This window comes from Pleurodeles waltl, chromosome 6 (assembly GCF_031143425.1).
Source record: "Pleurodeles waltl isolate 20211129_DDA chromosome 6, aPleWal1.hap1.20221129, whole genome shotgun sequence".
Classification (NCBI taxonomy): domain Eukaryota; kingdom Metazoa; phylum Chordata; class Amphibia; order Caudata; family Salamandridae; genus Pleurodeles; species Pleurodeles waltl.
The window spans coordinates 1,458,573,516-1,458,587,335 of record NC_090445.1 but is presented as its reverse complement, the minus strand read 5'-3'; the positions used below and the strand labels follow the sequence as shown (position 1 = coordinate 1,458,587,335).

The window sequence follows — 13,820 nt, the reverse complement described above, 5'->3', positions numbered from 1 at the left end:
TGTCTGCGCAGCAGACAGTGAAATACATTTAGGGGCCCTCTTACGGGGGCCCCTGCAGTGCCCATGCCAGTGGCATGGGCACTGCAGGGGCCCCCAGGGGCCCCGCGACCCCCCCTACCGCCATCCGGTTCCCGGCGGGCGGACCGCCGGGAACTGGATGGCGGTAGGGGGGGTCGGAATCCCCTCGGCGGCGCAGCTAGCTGCGCCGCCTTGGAGGATTCCAATGGGCAGCGGTACACTGGCGGGAGACCGCCAGTGTTGCCGGTCCGACCGCGGCTTTACCACCGCGGTCGGAATGCCCATTGGAGCACCGCCGGCCTGTCGGCGGTGCTCCCGCGGTCCTCCAACCCGGCGGTCATGGACCGCCAGGGTTGGAATGACCACCATAATGTGGTGCAAAAGTTTACAAAGTTGGGCAATGCAAGTATTGCACCACTTTGTAAATATGGTGTTGGAGAAAGGCCTCCTTAACAACGCCTTAGCGTAAAAAAAATGACACTGGGGCGGCACAAGGTGGTGCTAGGGGCTTCTAAATATGCCCCTTTGCCTCTAATTTCTGATGTTAGGTCTCTAACAATAGGTGGCATTATCACACTCAATATCACATTGAATTAAGACAAAAGAAATGTTTATGTACCTGAAGAATTTTATTGGTATTTTTCTTTAAATCTTTTTTTAAAAATTAAAAAACATAAAATAACCATCAAGATAAAAGGCCAAAGACAGCAATACCAAATGAACCAGCCACTTGGTTTTAGTAATTTAATTTACTTTTACAACTGGATATTATTGCATATACCCCAAGTTCATTCAGTGTACCAATTACATTTTGGCAAAATTGCAAACACAGCTTTGGTAGTGCAAAACTAAGAGAATTAACTATTTTTTTAAAAAGATAACCAGATTTATTTTACAATTTGAACAAGTCTTGATTCCTGTATATTCTCGTTTACCCCATCCTTTCCAAAACTTGAATACTGGTTAGAAGTAACCTGGAACTAACTATAGATAGCTCTAATAAATCCCCTCTTTTAGTTTCCCTGCATAGAGGCACTATGCATGGTGATTACAATTCAAAATAGTGTCAGCCTCTATATCCAAGATGAAATGACATGGATCCCCCAACCACACTCCTTCCCTCCAGAGTAGTCCTGTTTATAGGATGCTTTTGTCTCAAAACCTGAATATAAACAATATGGCTGTCATGGTAAGCCTTGTCCTGACCATCAACAATGGGGTTTTCTTAAAGTGGTCATATTAACAATGTGTTACCCACAGACAAGCATTTACAAATACCTAGTGTATTGCCAAATGTATGCTACGTGCTGTTACTAAAATGGACATCAAGTTCAACCTGTTATTGATTGACATGTGTGATATGGCAGATTGACCCTGAATTCCTTCCTTCACCTCAGACTACAACTAAGTAACTTGTAACAATGAAATGCTAGAATCTGAAATGGTGGAGCAGTAAGATATTTGAAATATATATTTCACAACATCATAAGGTTTTTAAGCACTGTCTAAGAGAGGTCCTGTATACACATTCTAAAAACTGTGCTCACCTATAGAGCATAACTGAACAATCAAAAGCACAGAGTGCGTGCTCTCCTTGTTTTACCCAGAGAGTGGCACTGGAAAACGTTTGCATTTTACAATGCTAGCATATAACATAATGTTAATGAAAATGACTCATTTGGGAACAACATTTTAAGTTAGGGGCTAACAACAATAAGAGAAATACACACAGTTGGACAGGGGTACTTTTAACCACTGGCAGTAATTTGTCATGTATGAGTCTAGTGTTGTGTACTGGATACAACGTAAAAGTGACATAAAGCTGATTTATGAATGTGGGGAGTGGCCCACCTATGTCATTTATGATGATTTAGTATGCATCTAGATGCAAAGAGTGTATTATGCAATTTATTTCCATTGTTGAATGTTTCGGGGAGAAGTGGGTTCAAGACTCTCAAAAGAAGCAGTGCTGAGTTTGTCCAAATGCTATTCCACTCCCTCAACATTACACCTGACACATCTGAACATTGGAAGGGTGTGTGCTGCAGGTTGGCAGCAGACCTATCGTAATAAGATATTACTTTACTTGAAAAAAAGATATGTTCACTAGAAAAACAAAGGTTAAAGTGAAGTTATACGTAATTAAGGTACTATGATTTTAGCTTACATTGAAAAAACCCTTCGAAATTCACTGAAAAACACTACTATTTTAAAATTTAAAAAGACACTAAAATTTGCCGGAAATAGATAACTGACATAAGCATAATTGGCACCACTATGATGCACTGTTCTGACAGTCATCACTAATGACGTTGGAAATCTACACTGGTGCAGATCCTACTTATGTCGGTTACATATAACTGGCAAATTTCAGTGCTTTTGTGGGTTTAAAATAGTAGTGGTTTTTCAGTGGACTTCTAAGGTGCTATTTAACTTAACTTAGAATTGTAGTATCTTACTTATGTATAACTCCACTTTGAATCTTTGTTTTTTGTATATATATATATATATATATATACAGACACACACAGACACACATATTATATATATATATACAAATATCCACGTATATGTGAAAAGTCACCTGAATCTAGAGTAGACAGTTCACACATCTACTTCTTCACTGTATTCATAGATGATATTTCAGGAAATGGACAATATTTTTCAGTCTGAAGTTGATGACAGTTTGGAGTTTAAAACTGGTAAATGTTGGGTTTTCACTTATATTTGTAAGTATATGGCACACCAGGGATACCATATATATAGATATATGTATGTATACATCGATGATGTTATAAGGCATTAGTTTAACCTGAAAGACTACTTTGTTAATCTATATTTAAAGTGTAATTCACATATAGGAGTTAACAGAACAACGTTTACAATATCTCTATTTTTGTTTTACAAACAGGAGGTATGGGTAAACTCTGTCCGACATATGTTGTGATTTTCTGGAGGTGTTATGTCACGCAGTGAGACTATGGCAGTGATTTCCTTAGAAGCATGACATGTACAGTACCTGAACAAACAAAACCAAAAGTATTCTCACAGATCCATACAGCACCCTAGGTGTAATTTTTATATTTGTGGTATGGCATCACCATTGGACCACAGAATGAATAGGACGAATCCACCTTGAATGAGAGCTCCTAAAAGTTTGATAAATTGCACACTGAAGCTATGACCTCCATTTGATAGGATCCGCTTTCAACAGGCACAGAGAACTTCGCCTGCTTCAGACAATTAAAGGTAACAAAAGCAAGTCATACTTAATCTGCCATTTTGTGAAAACAACATAAGTACCTACAACTCAAAAAGGATGAAATTTTATCATGCTCAAATGTTACTGATGTATCCAAAAAAACATTAAAAGAGTGGGCAGCCATACTTGTGGGCTAGGCAGAAAGTAAGGGGCACTGATGTATTGCTGAAAAAATGTAGAAAAAGAATATAAAAAAAATCAGGGGCGACTCAGACAGCAATACCATTTCCATTCAGATGAGTTAAGATTAAAAGGGAGAGCATGTAATCCATGCAGGCTTGAAATGCAAATCCCCAGCCGACCCGACCTGTAAATGGGGCCACTGAAGCAAAGAACAGCAGGCGGATATAAGAAGACGAGGAAGGCAACATATGTACTAACACAATACACACATTTCGCTGTTCACCACAGCAGTGTAAACAAATATGATGGTAACAATTTGTGAAAAAAGGGTTTTAGTCTTAGCGGTTCTGAGAAGAGGCTTCAAAATAAATGCTTACTCTAGCCTTGACCTGTGAGATTGAAGAAAATTACTCACTATTCCCCATTTTATACATTCTATAAGGATTAATGACTCTTAGGTTAATATTTTCCTTGCTATGTGATTGGTTTAAAGTGAGTTACACGACAGGACATAGCGTAGTATACGTTCACTAGCACATATACTGTGACATCAGAAACGGAGCTTGCCTGTCTGCAGAAGGCAACTATTTTTTGGCTATTAAACTTAGTCTTTGATGGATGTTTTCTGCTTCAGTGAGAACATGTCAAAATGACAGAAAAAAGATAGGTTCCAGACCAAACAGAGGAGGCATCACATAAAGACATCCAGACACAGTCGGACACACACACGCAGCTACATTTACACACACACTCACTATGGATCATATGCTGCTACAAATGCAAAGAATGCAACAAGCCTAAGATCATTAGCCAAAGACTCCGTGTATGTGAGCTTGTGCTTGGATTCTAATTAGTATTAATGCACACACATGCACGATATCAGTGCACGAAACCTGCTACTGCATATCTTATTTGTGAAAATAAGATCAAGTAATAATCAGAAATGAGCAATCAGGCAATGGCTGTAGGTGTAGACCAGAAGCACCATTTGCTTGAGTGATTGTTCAGAGGAAGGTCATCTTTTTCCCTTTCCTTTTTCACTCGTTGGTAGTGATCTTCTTCTTTCAAATACCACACCGGTGGCCATCGGTGCGCCTCAAAATACTTCTGATTGTCTGAGGACAAAAAATTTTACAATCTTCAGTCATTAGGACTTGCTTAAGGTCCAGTTATTAATTACTTTATTATGCCAAATAAAAATTTACTTTTTATAAACAGTCTATAACACTGTATTGAACAAATAATTACCAAAAACAATTAACCTCCTATACCGCAAATACTTACTTGCAAAGTTAGTGACATGTCCCCTGTGCCTCACCTACAAAGTATGTCCTGATTACGCCTACTGACAGATTCAGTTTTGCCAGTGTGGTCAATAACAAATGAATAAAACCAACTGGTTTGTATGTTTTGTACAGTATCAACCTGAAGCATGCTTTCCTCAAGTTTAAAGAAGTGGTAGAAGTGCCCAAGAAAGAATCCGACAGACAGTACAAAGCACAGGTTTCTTAGAGATTGCTAATACATTACGTTAATTCATTCTCATGGGTGATCTGCATACCTTAAGCCTCTGCTCTAGTGTTATGGGACTGATGTTGTGGACCTGACCATTCTCTAATGGATAGCAACCAACCTTGTAGCTGCAGCGATGCAGAATGATGATTTATACTTGTCCCCCTCTGAACTGTAGAAATAAGAGGAAAATATCCAATTTCCCACTGACAGAGCCCTTTCAGACGGCCACCTAGAGGAACTGTGCAACCAGTGTGGATTCCAACATTATATAAATTCTGCACGAAGGTTAGGTGGGGACTGAGCCTCTGCACGAAGGGTAGGTGGGGACTGAGCCTCGTTTAAGTAAGTGTGATACACTGCTAAAATGCTCTCTGGTACAAACCTAAATTGTAAAAGCGTAAAGCAGCCGTTCCTGGAGATGTACTTGATGTGTTGTGTACCACTGCTGTCTTTCCTTTGCTTCTGACTTTTCTCCATCTCCAACTTTTTCCTTTGTCCACGGGGCCCTAAAAAGGTAACTGATCCAAATTCTATCAGATGTTCAGGAAGCACGGGTCACTGTTTGAGAATTACTTCTGCCATGGAGGTATGGCATAAAATGTTCCTTCTTCTCTGAACAAAACTGTATGTGTGCAAGTGGTTGTTTATAGTGCACAAACCTAGCCAGGGGTGGCAGAGCAATCTACAGTCCCAATGGCAAAGGATATGATCATTACTAGATAATAGGTGGTGGAGGGGAAGGGGTTACTGAATTCATTGAGAGAAGGTGGACCTAGTAAGACCTCAATATGTAGTAGTATTTAAAGAAGTGTAGCTTCATATCTTTCCTTAACTGAATACGATTTTGAACAGTCAATGGGCCGCATTATATATAAGGTGCACTTTCCCTATTTGCGCCACTGTGTTCCTTTCAAAACGGTCACTGCACGCAACCAGGGAACGTGCACCCTATTATGCAGAATGCGCTGCCCCCAGGGAATCTGGGAACTTGCACTGCCCTGGAGGCAGCACATTCAAGCGAAATATGCACCGGCTGCTTCAAAGCCGCTTGCACCTTCATTAGGGGAGAGAGATCCCCTTGCAGTGGCTGCAGTCAGTGACTGTACCCGCCTGCAGGAGGATGTTTGGGGGGTACATGGGACACCATTTCCCCCCACCCCCAGAGGCCTGCCTTTAGTAGGTGCTGATTCAGAGATGCTCGATTTAAGCATTGAAGACGGTTTGCTCTTTTTTTTCCTTACCTCAAGTATGAACAGTTTTAGAAAGTCACTGATTAAGAGATGCTCTGTGTAAGCACTAGAGATGTTTTTCTCCTTTCTTCAGCTAACGTCACGTTGTTCAATGAATAGATCCTTAACAACTTTGTATTGTTGTCAATTGGCTTTAAGCAAGGGGGACCACGAGTCTCATTCTGAATTTTCAGTCCTAAGGATGGTCCGTGTGACATACGCAACCTTGACCGAAACGTCAACGATAACCCATCTCAATTTTCAATTATGGAATATCTGAACATTCTTGTCCGGCTATTTTTGATTGACCCTGTACTTGAGTGGGTAACTATCACATGGACATTTGGACAAAACCTTTGGAACATTGCATAAAGCTGTGAACCACATCTATGTAGCACAGAGTTGTTTTTCTGTTACCTGATGAATGTAAAATGGTATTTCTGGATTACATTTATTGGATTCATTCGTCTGCACACCTTTGTTCTTAATTTGTTTTCAGCTACTTGTTTGCTTGATTTGATATGCATTGCCTTAATGTTAAGTGTATGACATCATTAATTACATTTGAAAGTATTTTGGATGATATGTTTTCAATAAGTCCCTTATTGGCACTCTTTTTGTGTTTACCAGGCCTTCAAGGGCATGTTGGGTTGTCCTTTCACATATATCACCAGTGGACTGCAGCACCTACTGTGCCACCATTACAGCATCAATGCAAAGCATGTCTTCCGCTCTGTCCCTGCAGTCTGAGTGTGCAGTTTTAAAATTTCAAATCGGGCATTGCAAAATAAACCCTATACCAGGCCTAAACCAGCCTTTTAAGTGCTTAAAAGTCACCCCTGAAGTAGTCCCTATATGCCCATAGGGCAGCATGCATGGTATTTAGAAGTAGGATATGTGTGCAGTTTTTACATGTACTGGCAGTGACAAATCTCCAAAGTCATTTTTCACTGTAGCAGGACTGATCCTCTCATAGAGAAGCACTTGGTTCCATTATAACACCTTATAGCAGTGGTTCTCAACCTTCTGACTTCTGTGGACCCACACTTTATCATTACTGAAACCCTGGGACCCCCACTGAACCATAATTCCAATCCGAGGACTCTCCACTGAGTCATTACTGAAAGCTGGGGACCTAATCTGTTAATATTATTTACTTTTCTAAGCAGTCGCGGACTCCCTGAGGAGGCTTTGTGGACCCCCCAGGCGTCTCCAGACCACAGGTTGGGAACCACTGCCTTATAGTGTATACCTTTAGATGGCAATAGCTTGAACCATGATTCAAGGACTCGAAGTAATAGGAATATAAAATCCATTCTGATGGTTAAAGTCTGATTCTGAATTGCTATTTTGAAAATGCCACTTTTCAGAAGTTAACATTTACCTGCCTAAAAGCTTCAAGTAGCTCTTTCAGAGATAATCCCCAACTGTCACCTGGTGGCCTGCTGGGTGGTGTTAATGTCTCTCAGGAAAGGGAACAAAAGGGCCTAGGCTTGGAGGAGGTGTGACCTCCTCCAGACGTGATGGCCTTGGGGATGTGGCCACTAACTTCACAAGCTTCAAAGGGGCCTGTCACAGGCAGATGTAGCTCACACTTAGGCCTGTCCCCGCCATTGTCCGAGTAACCAGAGTGGCTCAACTCCAAGTGGAGGTGAGGACCTGTCCCAGAACTAGTTTTGCAGAGGGACTTCCTCATTTCCCTAGGCACACCTCAGGGGTGTGTCCTAAGCTCTGACCAAAGAAAGGAAGATTCTTCCATGTTGGATGTTCCAAGAGGGGGGCACTGTGGGATTGCTCAAGGTCAAACACCTCACGAAGTAATGTTAAACTGTGTATGGCTGCCAACAGAGCTTTTCCCCATTGGCCAGGGAATGTTCTCCACCCACAAGTTAGTGCCAGGCATAAATGTGACACTCCAGAGTACCTTCTTCAGAACCCCTCTGAACCTGTGGAAGACGGAAGAATTACACCTGCTGATGAGAGAGACGCAATGGGTTTGACTTGTCCCCAGGACTGAGATGTGGACTCTAGGGGTCAGCTGGGGTTAAGCTACAAGGACACAAAAGCTGCAAGAGGCCCACCTTCCTGAAGATCTCAGTTGACCAGTTCCAACTGGACCTGCCCTGAACCATACTGGTGGCTTCCCCTGGAGTGAGTCCTGACCACCATGTGGTGTCCCTAATTTCCAAGGGTACCTTGGATATGTGTCAGAGTATACTCCTCCTGCCTAACCCTAAAAGCTGTTATGTAGAAACGTCTTCAAGAATTTTTGCTAAAAGAAGCAAAAGTTACCCCTGGACCAACACTGAGCTGCAGACTTCGAACTGTCGGTTAGACTGAATCTGCTGGTTTGCCCCAGTGAGAGTATCCTTACTTCCACAAACATTTCTAAGTCAGAACGTAGAGGACTTCCCCTGGACCAATGCCAAGCAGCATCCTGTCACCCTATTGCTGATGACACATTCCTGGAGCTAATCAGCCTTTGATGTTGTAAGCCTCAAACTTCCCCCAGGACCGAAGGCTCCTACCGAGAGATCCTGCTCATCAGCTGGCTAACATTGACAAGCTCATCTTTGGATCCAGTTGGCACAGATTTTCTCTAAAAAGAAGACTAAGGGCCCGATTTAGAGATTGGCGGAAGGGGACAGATATCACATCTGTTGTATTACGATCCAATTACAGCCTATTGAGATCCTAATACTGCGGATGGGATATCATCATGTGCGGATGGGATATCATCATGTGTGTTGAGTCATAGTTTGACCCATCCGTCAAACTATGACTCAAGCCTTAAGTCAGAAAGTAAAATTTCCACCAGCCTGAATATTATCCCTGAATCCAACCAGTGCTCTATCATGGTCAGCCTTAACGTTTGACTTTGACTTGGTATAGTGCGATTAGTGCTTTGTGCTTTTTGGAGCTAGAAACTTTCCACCAATCTGAACCTGGTCCCTGTATCCAACCAGTGCTCTATCATGGTTAGCCTTAAATTCTGACTTTGATTTGGTCTAGAGAAACTAGTTGCCTGTGGTTGGTAGTGTGTGCTTTTTGGATCTGGAAACTTATAAAAATATGAAACATTTTGCTACAACCGATTTGTATTGTTTTTTAGCCTATTTGCTCATTAAAATTATCTCTGTTTTTGTAAACTAGAGTGGGATTTTGATTGTGTTGTGTTTTCTACCTTTTATCAGCTACCAAAGGTTGAGCTCAGGTTTATAATACTGAAACCTAACTGGACCCATTAAGGAACGGTGCCATTATCACTTGAGGAGGACTACCATACACTTCAACTAATAATCCACTTTCTCTCAAGTGGCAAACCCTTACATGCCTACTGAGGTCAAAATCAGGTGAAGTGATATTTTATCGATTTGCAGGAAAACCACAGAAATGGCACTTCATGTAAAGCATTGGCAAGGATGCTTTAGCAGTTGAAATTGGAGTCACCTCCTGTTTCTGGTTACTACCTACAACGGTGCACATGAGTTCGGGGAACACTGCATAGGCACCAGGGTTCAAGCCTACTTGTCTTCAAGTGTATAGACAGCACTCTAACTTCTTTAAAAAAAAAAAGCTTTATTGAATGTTGACTATACTTCACAACTCAGACCCAATACTTCACCTTCTGAAAACCACAATAGTTTTCTCCTGAAGTTACCACTTTTGCGTTAAAGGAAGGATGCTACTTGTGCACCTCTCTTAATAAGGGTTCTGGTTAACCATGGCAACGTCCTTTCATCTACTGTGAGTTCTTTATATACAGCTGCATTAACAAACACATGCACAGCATTCCTACCCAAAATGCCTTAATGCTACCACTGCTGTAGAGGAAGGAGTTTCATTATTTCTAGGGTTAAAATATAACAAAACATTCCAATGAAGAAAGGAGAAATGGAGAAAAACAGTTACATGCCGAATGCACCTACCAAGTGAGACACGCATTATTTATTGTGTACTGTATTCAGTTAGGCAGCCCAGATTTAATATTGATCATTTTGTAGAGATTGAAGGTACGATGGCATAATGAGATGATTCAAGATTGATAAGCAACCACACCTACCTGCAGATTTTGATTTAATTTCCTTGCGCATTTTGGAGCACACACTGTTATAATTCGTGCAAATGTGGTGCAAACACCAAGCTGCTAGCTGATGAGCATTGTGGAACTGAAAATACAAATAAATTCCTGTTGGTTGCAGTCCACTGTAAAAAATCTGTTTACAAATTATTTTTAAAACCCACCATTTCAGCAATTATTTTACCATTAATATAAAGAGATAAATATAAAGTTTTTAATAGTACAGAACATTAACTTAGCTTAATTAAAATATACACAATCGTTGTACTAAAGGCATTATGCCTTGCATCCAGTGATTAATCTAGGTATAAACCACGAGAGCAGAGGCCAAAAGCTTTCTTCAGAAGCCCTCCGCCGCTGCTATGAAATTACAGAGTTGGGGAATACTAAGGCTGCCTACTTCTGAATTCACCTCGTGCCTCCTTCCTCCACCAACCTACACTTTCTGTTTTCTCATTTCAATATTGCAGGTTTTTCATCCCTATCTTTTGCTTCCTCCTCCTTTTTACGTGTTTCCTCCCTCTTGCTCTGAGTCTGAGCCTGATAATGAAAAATGAGTTGTTGGGTTCCACCAAAAACATGAGTGCTTGTGCCCACCAGCTCCACTACTTAAGCAGTGCTTGCCTCTCACCTCTTGAAATTATTAAATTCGCTATAGTATGGACATTGTTTATACCAACAAGCCAACTCTAGAAAACTGTAATACAATTTTGAAAAAATACATTTCTCCATTTTTTTTCTTCTAAAAAACAATAGTAATTACAGTTAGCAAAAATGTGATTTTAGCACGAAAGGTATGATTGTCAATAATATTTCATCATATGCACCAATACGAAAGAAGTGAGAATCCGTCTGGGTACATTTATCTAGGCACATCTAAAACTTGGATGATTTGGACAAGGACCTGGAGATGGTAAGCATTCCATTATTTTTTATTTTGTCCTTACTGTAAAGCCTTTTAGTAGCACTTTGGAGGTAATGATTTACTTTCGCCAAATTAGGTAAACTAAACGTTGGCCAGGCAGTTTCCTATGGGAATAATTCACCTAATCAGATATATCATAAATCCTGATTGGCTAGGTAGCAGTTGGACACCAAACAATTCTGCCCTGGTGCTGTGAAATTTTACGCTTTTCACCATGTAACAAGTGGAATCAATTTTTGCACTGGTTGGTATGTGTAAACGTAGGTTTATAATTGATAAGCAGTGGTGCAAAAAAAGTAATTTGACCTTTAATGCTCTTCGTTATACATGTATTATGAAAACATGCCGCTGATATTTTTATTCTTTCAAAGCAGCTCTCTTCCGATATCCATCTCCCCTACATTCTTGATCACTCAGCCTGCTACGCAGCACTCTAAAGTTTACCCAGGCAGGCTTGCAGATTTAGTTTTGCTTGATCTTCAATAATATGACTGAATAAATAGATGCTTCCAAGTTATGCGTTGACGTTTGCAGACCTGCAGCTGCAAAGAGTAAAGGTAAATTGGGAAGAATCCGTTCTTGCTCGTTTCCTTGATCTCTTACAGGTATATGACTCTAAACTACAATAGATAGCACGCAGGTGAAGTGATACTCATTTAAGTAACATTTAATGTGTTTGTGTGTGAGTGTGTATATATATATATATATAACTATATATATATATATATATATATATATATATATATATATATATATATATAGACACATATACAAACACACGTACAAATATATATTTTTTCCTACTCACCTGAGCTAATTCCAAATACATAAGCACCTCACCATCTATATCCACACCGTTCATTGAAGCTTTGGTCAGTTCCTGCACCGCATGTTGTTCTAGTAAACAAATAAAACATAATGAAAAAAGAACAGTTAGCACCCTGCAACATTTTGGGGTGAAAAGGTCGACTTCTTGTGGTAACATTTCATTATCTACTTGGTAGGACCCACGAACTAATCTAGCAAACATGATTTATACTAAACACAGAGGGACAATTCATAAAGGCATTTATGGCTGGGTGAAGTAGTAGTCCTGCGGTACTACTTCAAGTACTGCCTTTGAGTATTGACCCCAAAACATCTAAAAGTGATAAAATAGACTTTTGAGCGAGTATCCATACAAATTTAGTAAAATCTGAAAAGACGTTGTGTTCACAGCACCTTTATTAACAGCATACTGGATATTTCATAAAGGCTTTTCTAAGGAGATGAAGTAGTTCTCCTGTGGCACTTCTTCATCTGCACCAAAATGTCTTTGGGAATCAGTTCCCAGGTTGTATTTAATATGTGAGAAAGACATATCTTATTCCACCTTTATTGAAATTGCAACTTTTACCATTATTTCCATTTACCACTATGTCCCTCTTCCTCTTCACAGTCCTTATCTATGAGGGAGACCTACTCCCAGAGACTAGTACCTAGATATCCTACCTTTTTTAGCATAACTCACACAAGTGGACCAACCTATAAGAAGACTCATGTTTGTTCTGTCTCCCTTCTCAGACAAGTCTCTCAAGTAGTGCTTTTGCCTAGGTTCCACCTCCTTATGTCACGGGGGGGCTGTAGGTATGCTCTACTGTTCTTTTTTTTCAGTGTCTTTCTCTTAAGGAAACCTTGGATGTTTGGGTCAATATCCTTTTGCCCTCATCGGGCATGGAAACACTGCAGTGCATTCAGTTAACTTGGATTTGCCCATTTATCCTTGCATACTTGGCATAATGCATCCACGTAGGAGGCAGGTTTCTGTGCTCCGCAGTTTCTTTGCCTCATGGCCCCTCTCTTCTCCTGTGGAATATTTGTCTGAAGCTCCTTGCTATGTGGTCTCTTAACGTAATGCGGTCTTTTCACTCCTTGGCAGAGGCAAGGGGTCAAGTGCCCTGTTATTTTAATCCCCACTGCTTTCCATACTTTTTCCTACATCTGCCCATGGAATGTCAAGTTTCATGGAGAAAAATAATTGGTAACAACCCAACTCAACAAAATCTAACTTCTTTAAATTTCAGCTGTTTTCTTTAAAGGAATCTGTGCTGAGTTAAAAGTTTAAGATTTGGTAGTGTCCCCTAAACCACTGCCTTTTCCTTACCAAACTGCATTCTCCTACAACATGCCCCTTACAAATACAGAATCTTTATATGCTCCCAATCCGCTTTTAGGAGTCACTAGAAGTTTACTGACTCCTTTAATGAGATTAGTACAAAAAAGTATTTTTTGAGGTTACAAACAGAGTGTTTGGAACTGTAAAATGCTTTATGCATTTGGCTCCCCATACTTATTTTTATTTTCAATTCAATTCGAAGAAGCTTTATTGCGGCTACAAGAGCCAAAAAAGCGCGAGCAGTAATAAATACAAGTAAATGCACGTAATAAAATAAAATTGCAGGTAAATATGGTGATAAAAGGGAGTAAAACATAAATAAAAATTAAAATGGAATAAAAATGAGATAGAATAAAATGGAATAAAATTAGATGAAATGAAATGCACTGTGCAGGATGTTGGGACAGTCTTATTTGTAGTCTTTGTCCAGGAGAGTTTTCCCTCTAATAAGCCAACTAGCTCCGAGGAATTTGGCGATAGCGATCACTAGCGTTGGCCTGGTGTCTGATCTA

At 40.3% G+C, this 13,820-nt stretch overlaps 1 protein-coding gene across 2 annotated transcripts in view; it reads right to left on the bottom strand.

Annotated features, from left to right (window-relative positions):
- Positions 1-628: 628 nt before the first annotated feature.
- RHOBTB1 (Rho related BTB domain containing 1) overlaps positions 629-13,820 on the bottom strand; it is a 202,713-nt gene continuing 189,521 nt past the window's right edge. Inside the window, exons 8-10 of one of the 2 annotated variants that reach the window (XM_069240920.1) lie at positions 11,962-12,050; positions 10,211-10,316; positions 629-4,518 (exon numbers count right to left, since the gene is read on the bottom strand). In XM_069240920.1, coding sequence (XP_069097021.1) covers positions 4,355-4,518; positions 10,211-10,316; positions 11,962-12,050 — 359 coding nt within the window. In that variant the 3' untranslated portion in view covers positions 629-4,354. The remainder of the gene's footprint in view (positions 4,519-10,210; positions 10,317-11,961; positions 12,051-13,820) is intronic. The other variant, XM_069240919.1, reaches the window with a different exon arrangement.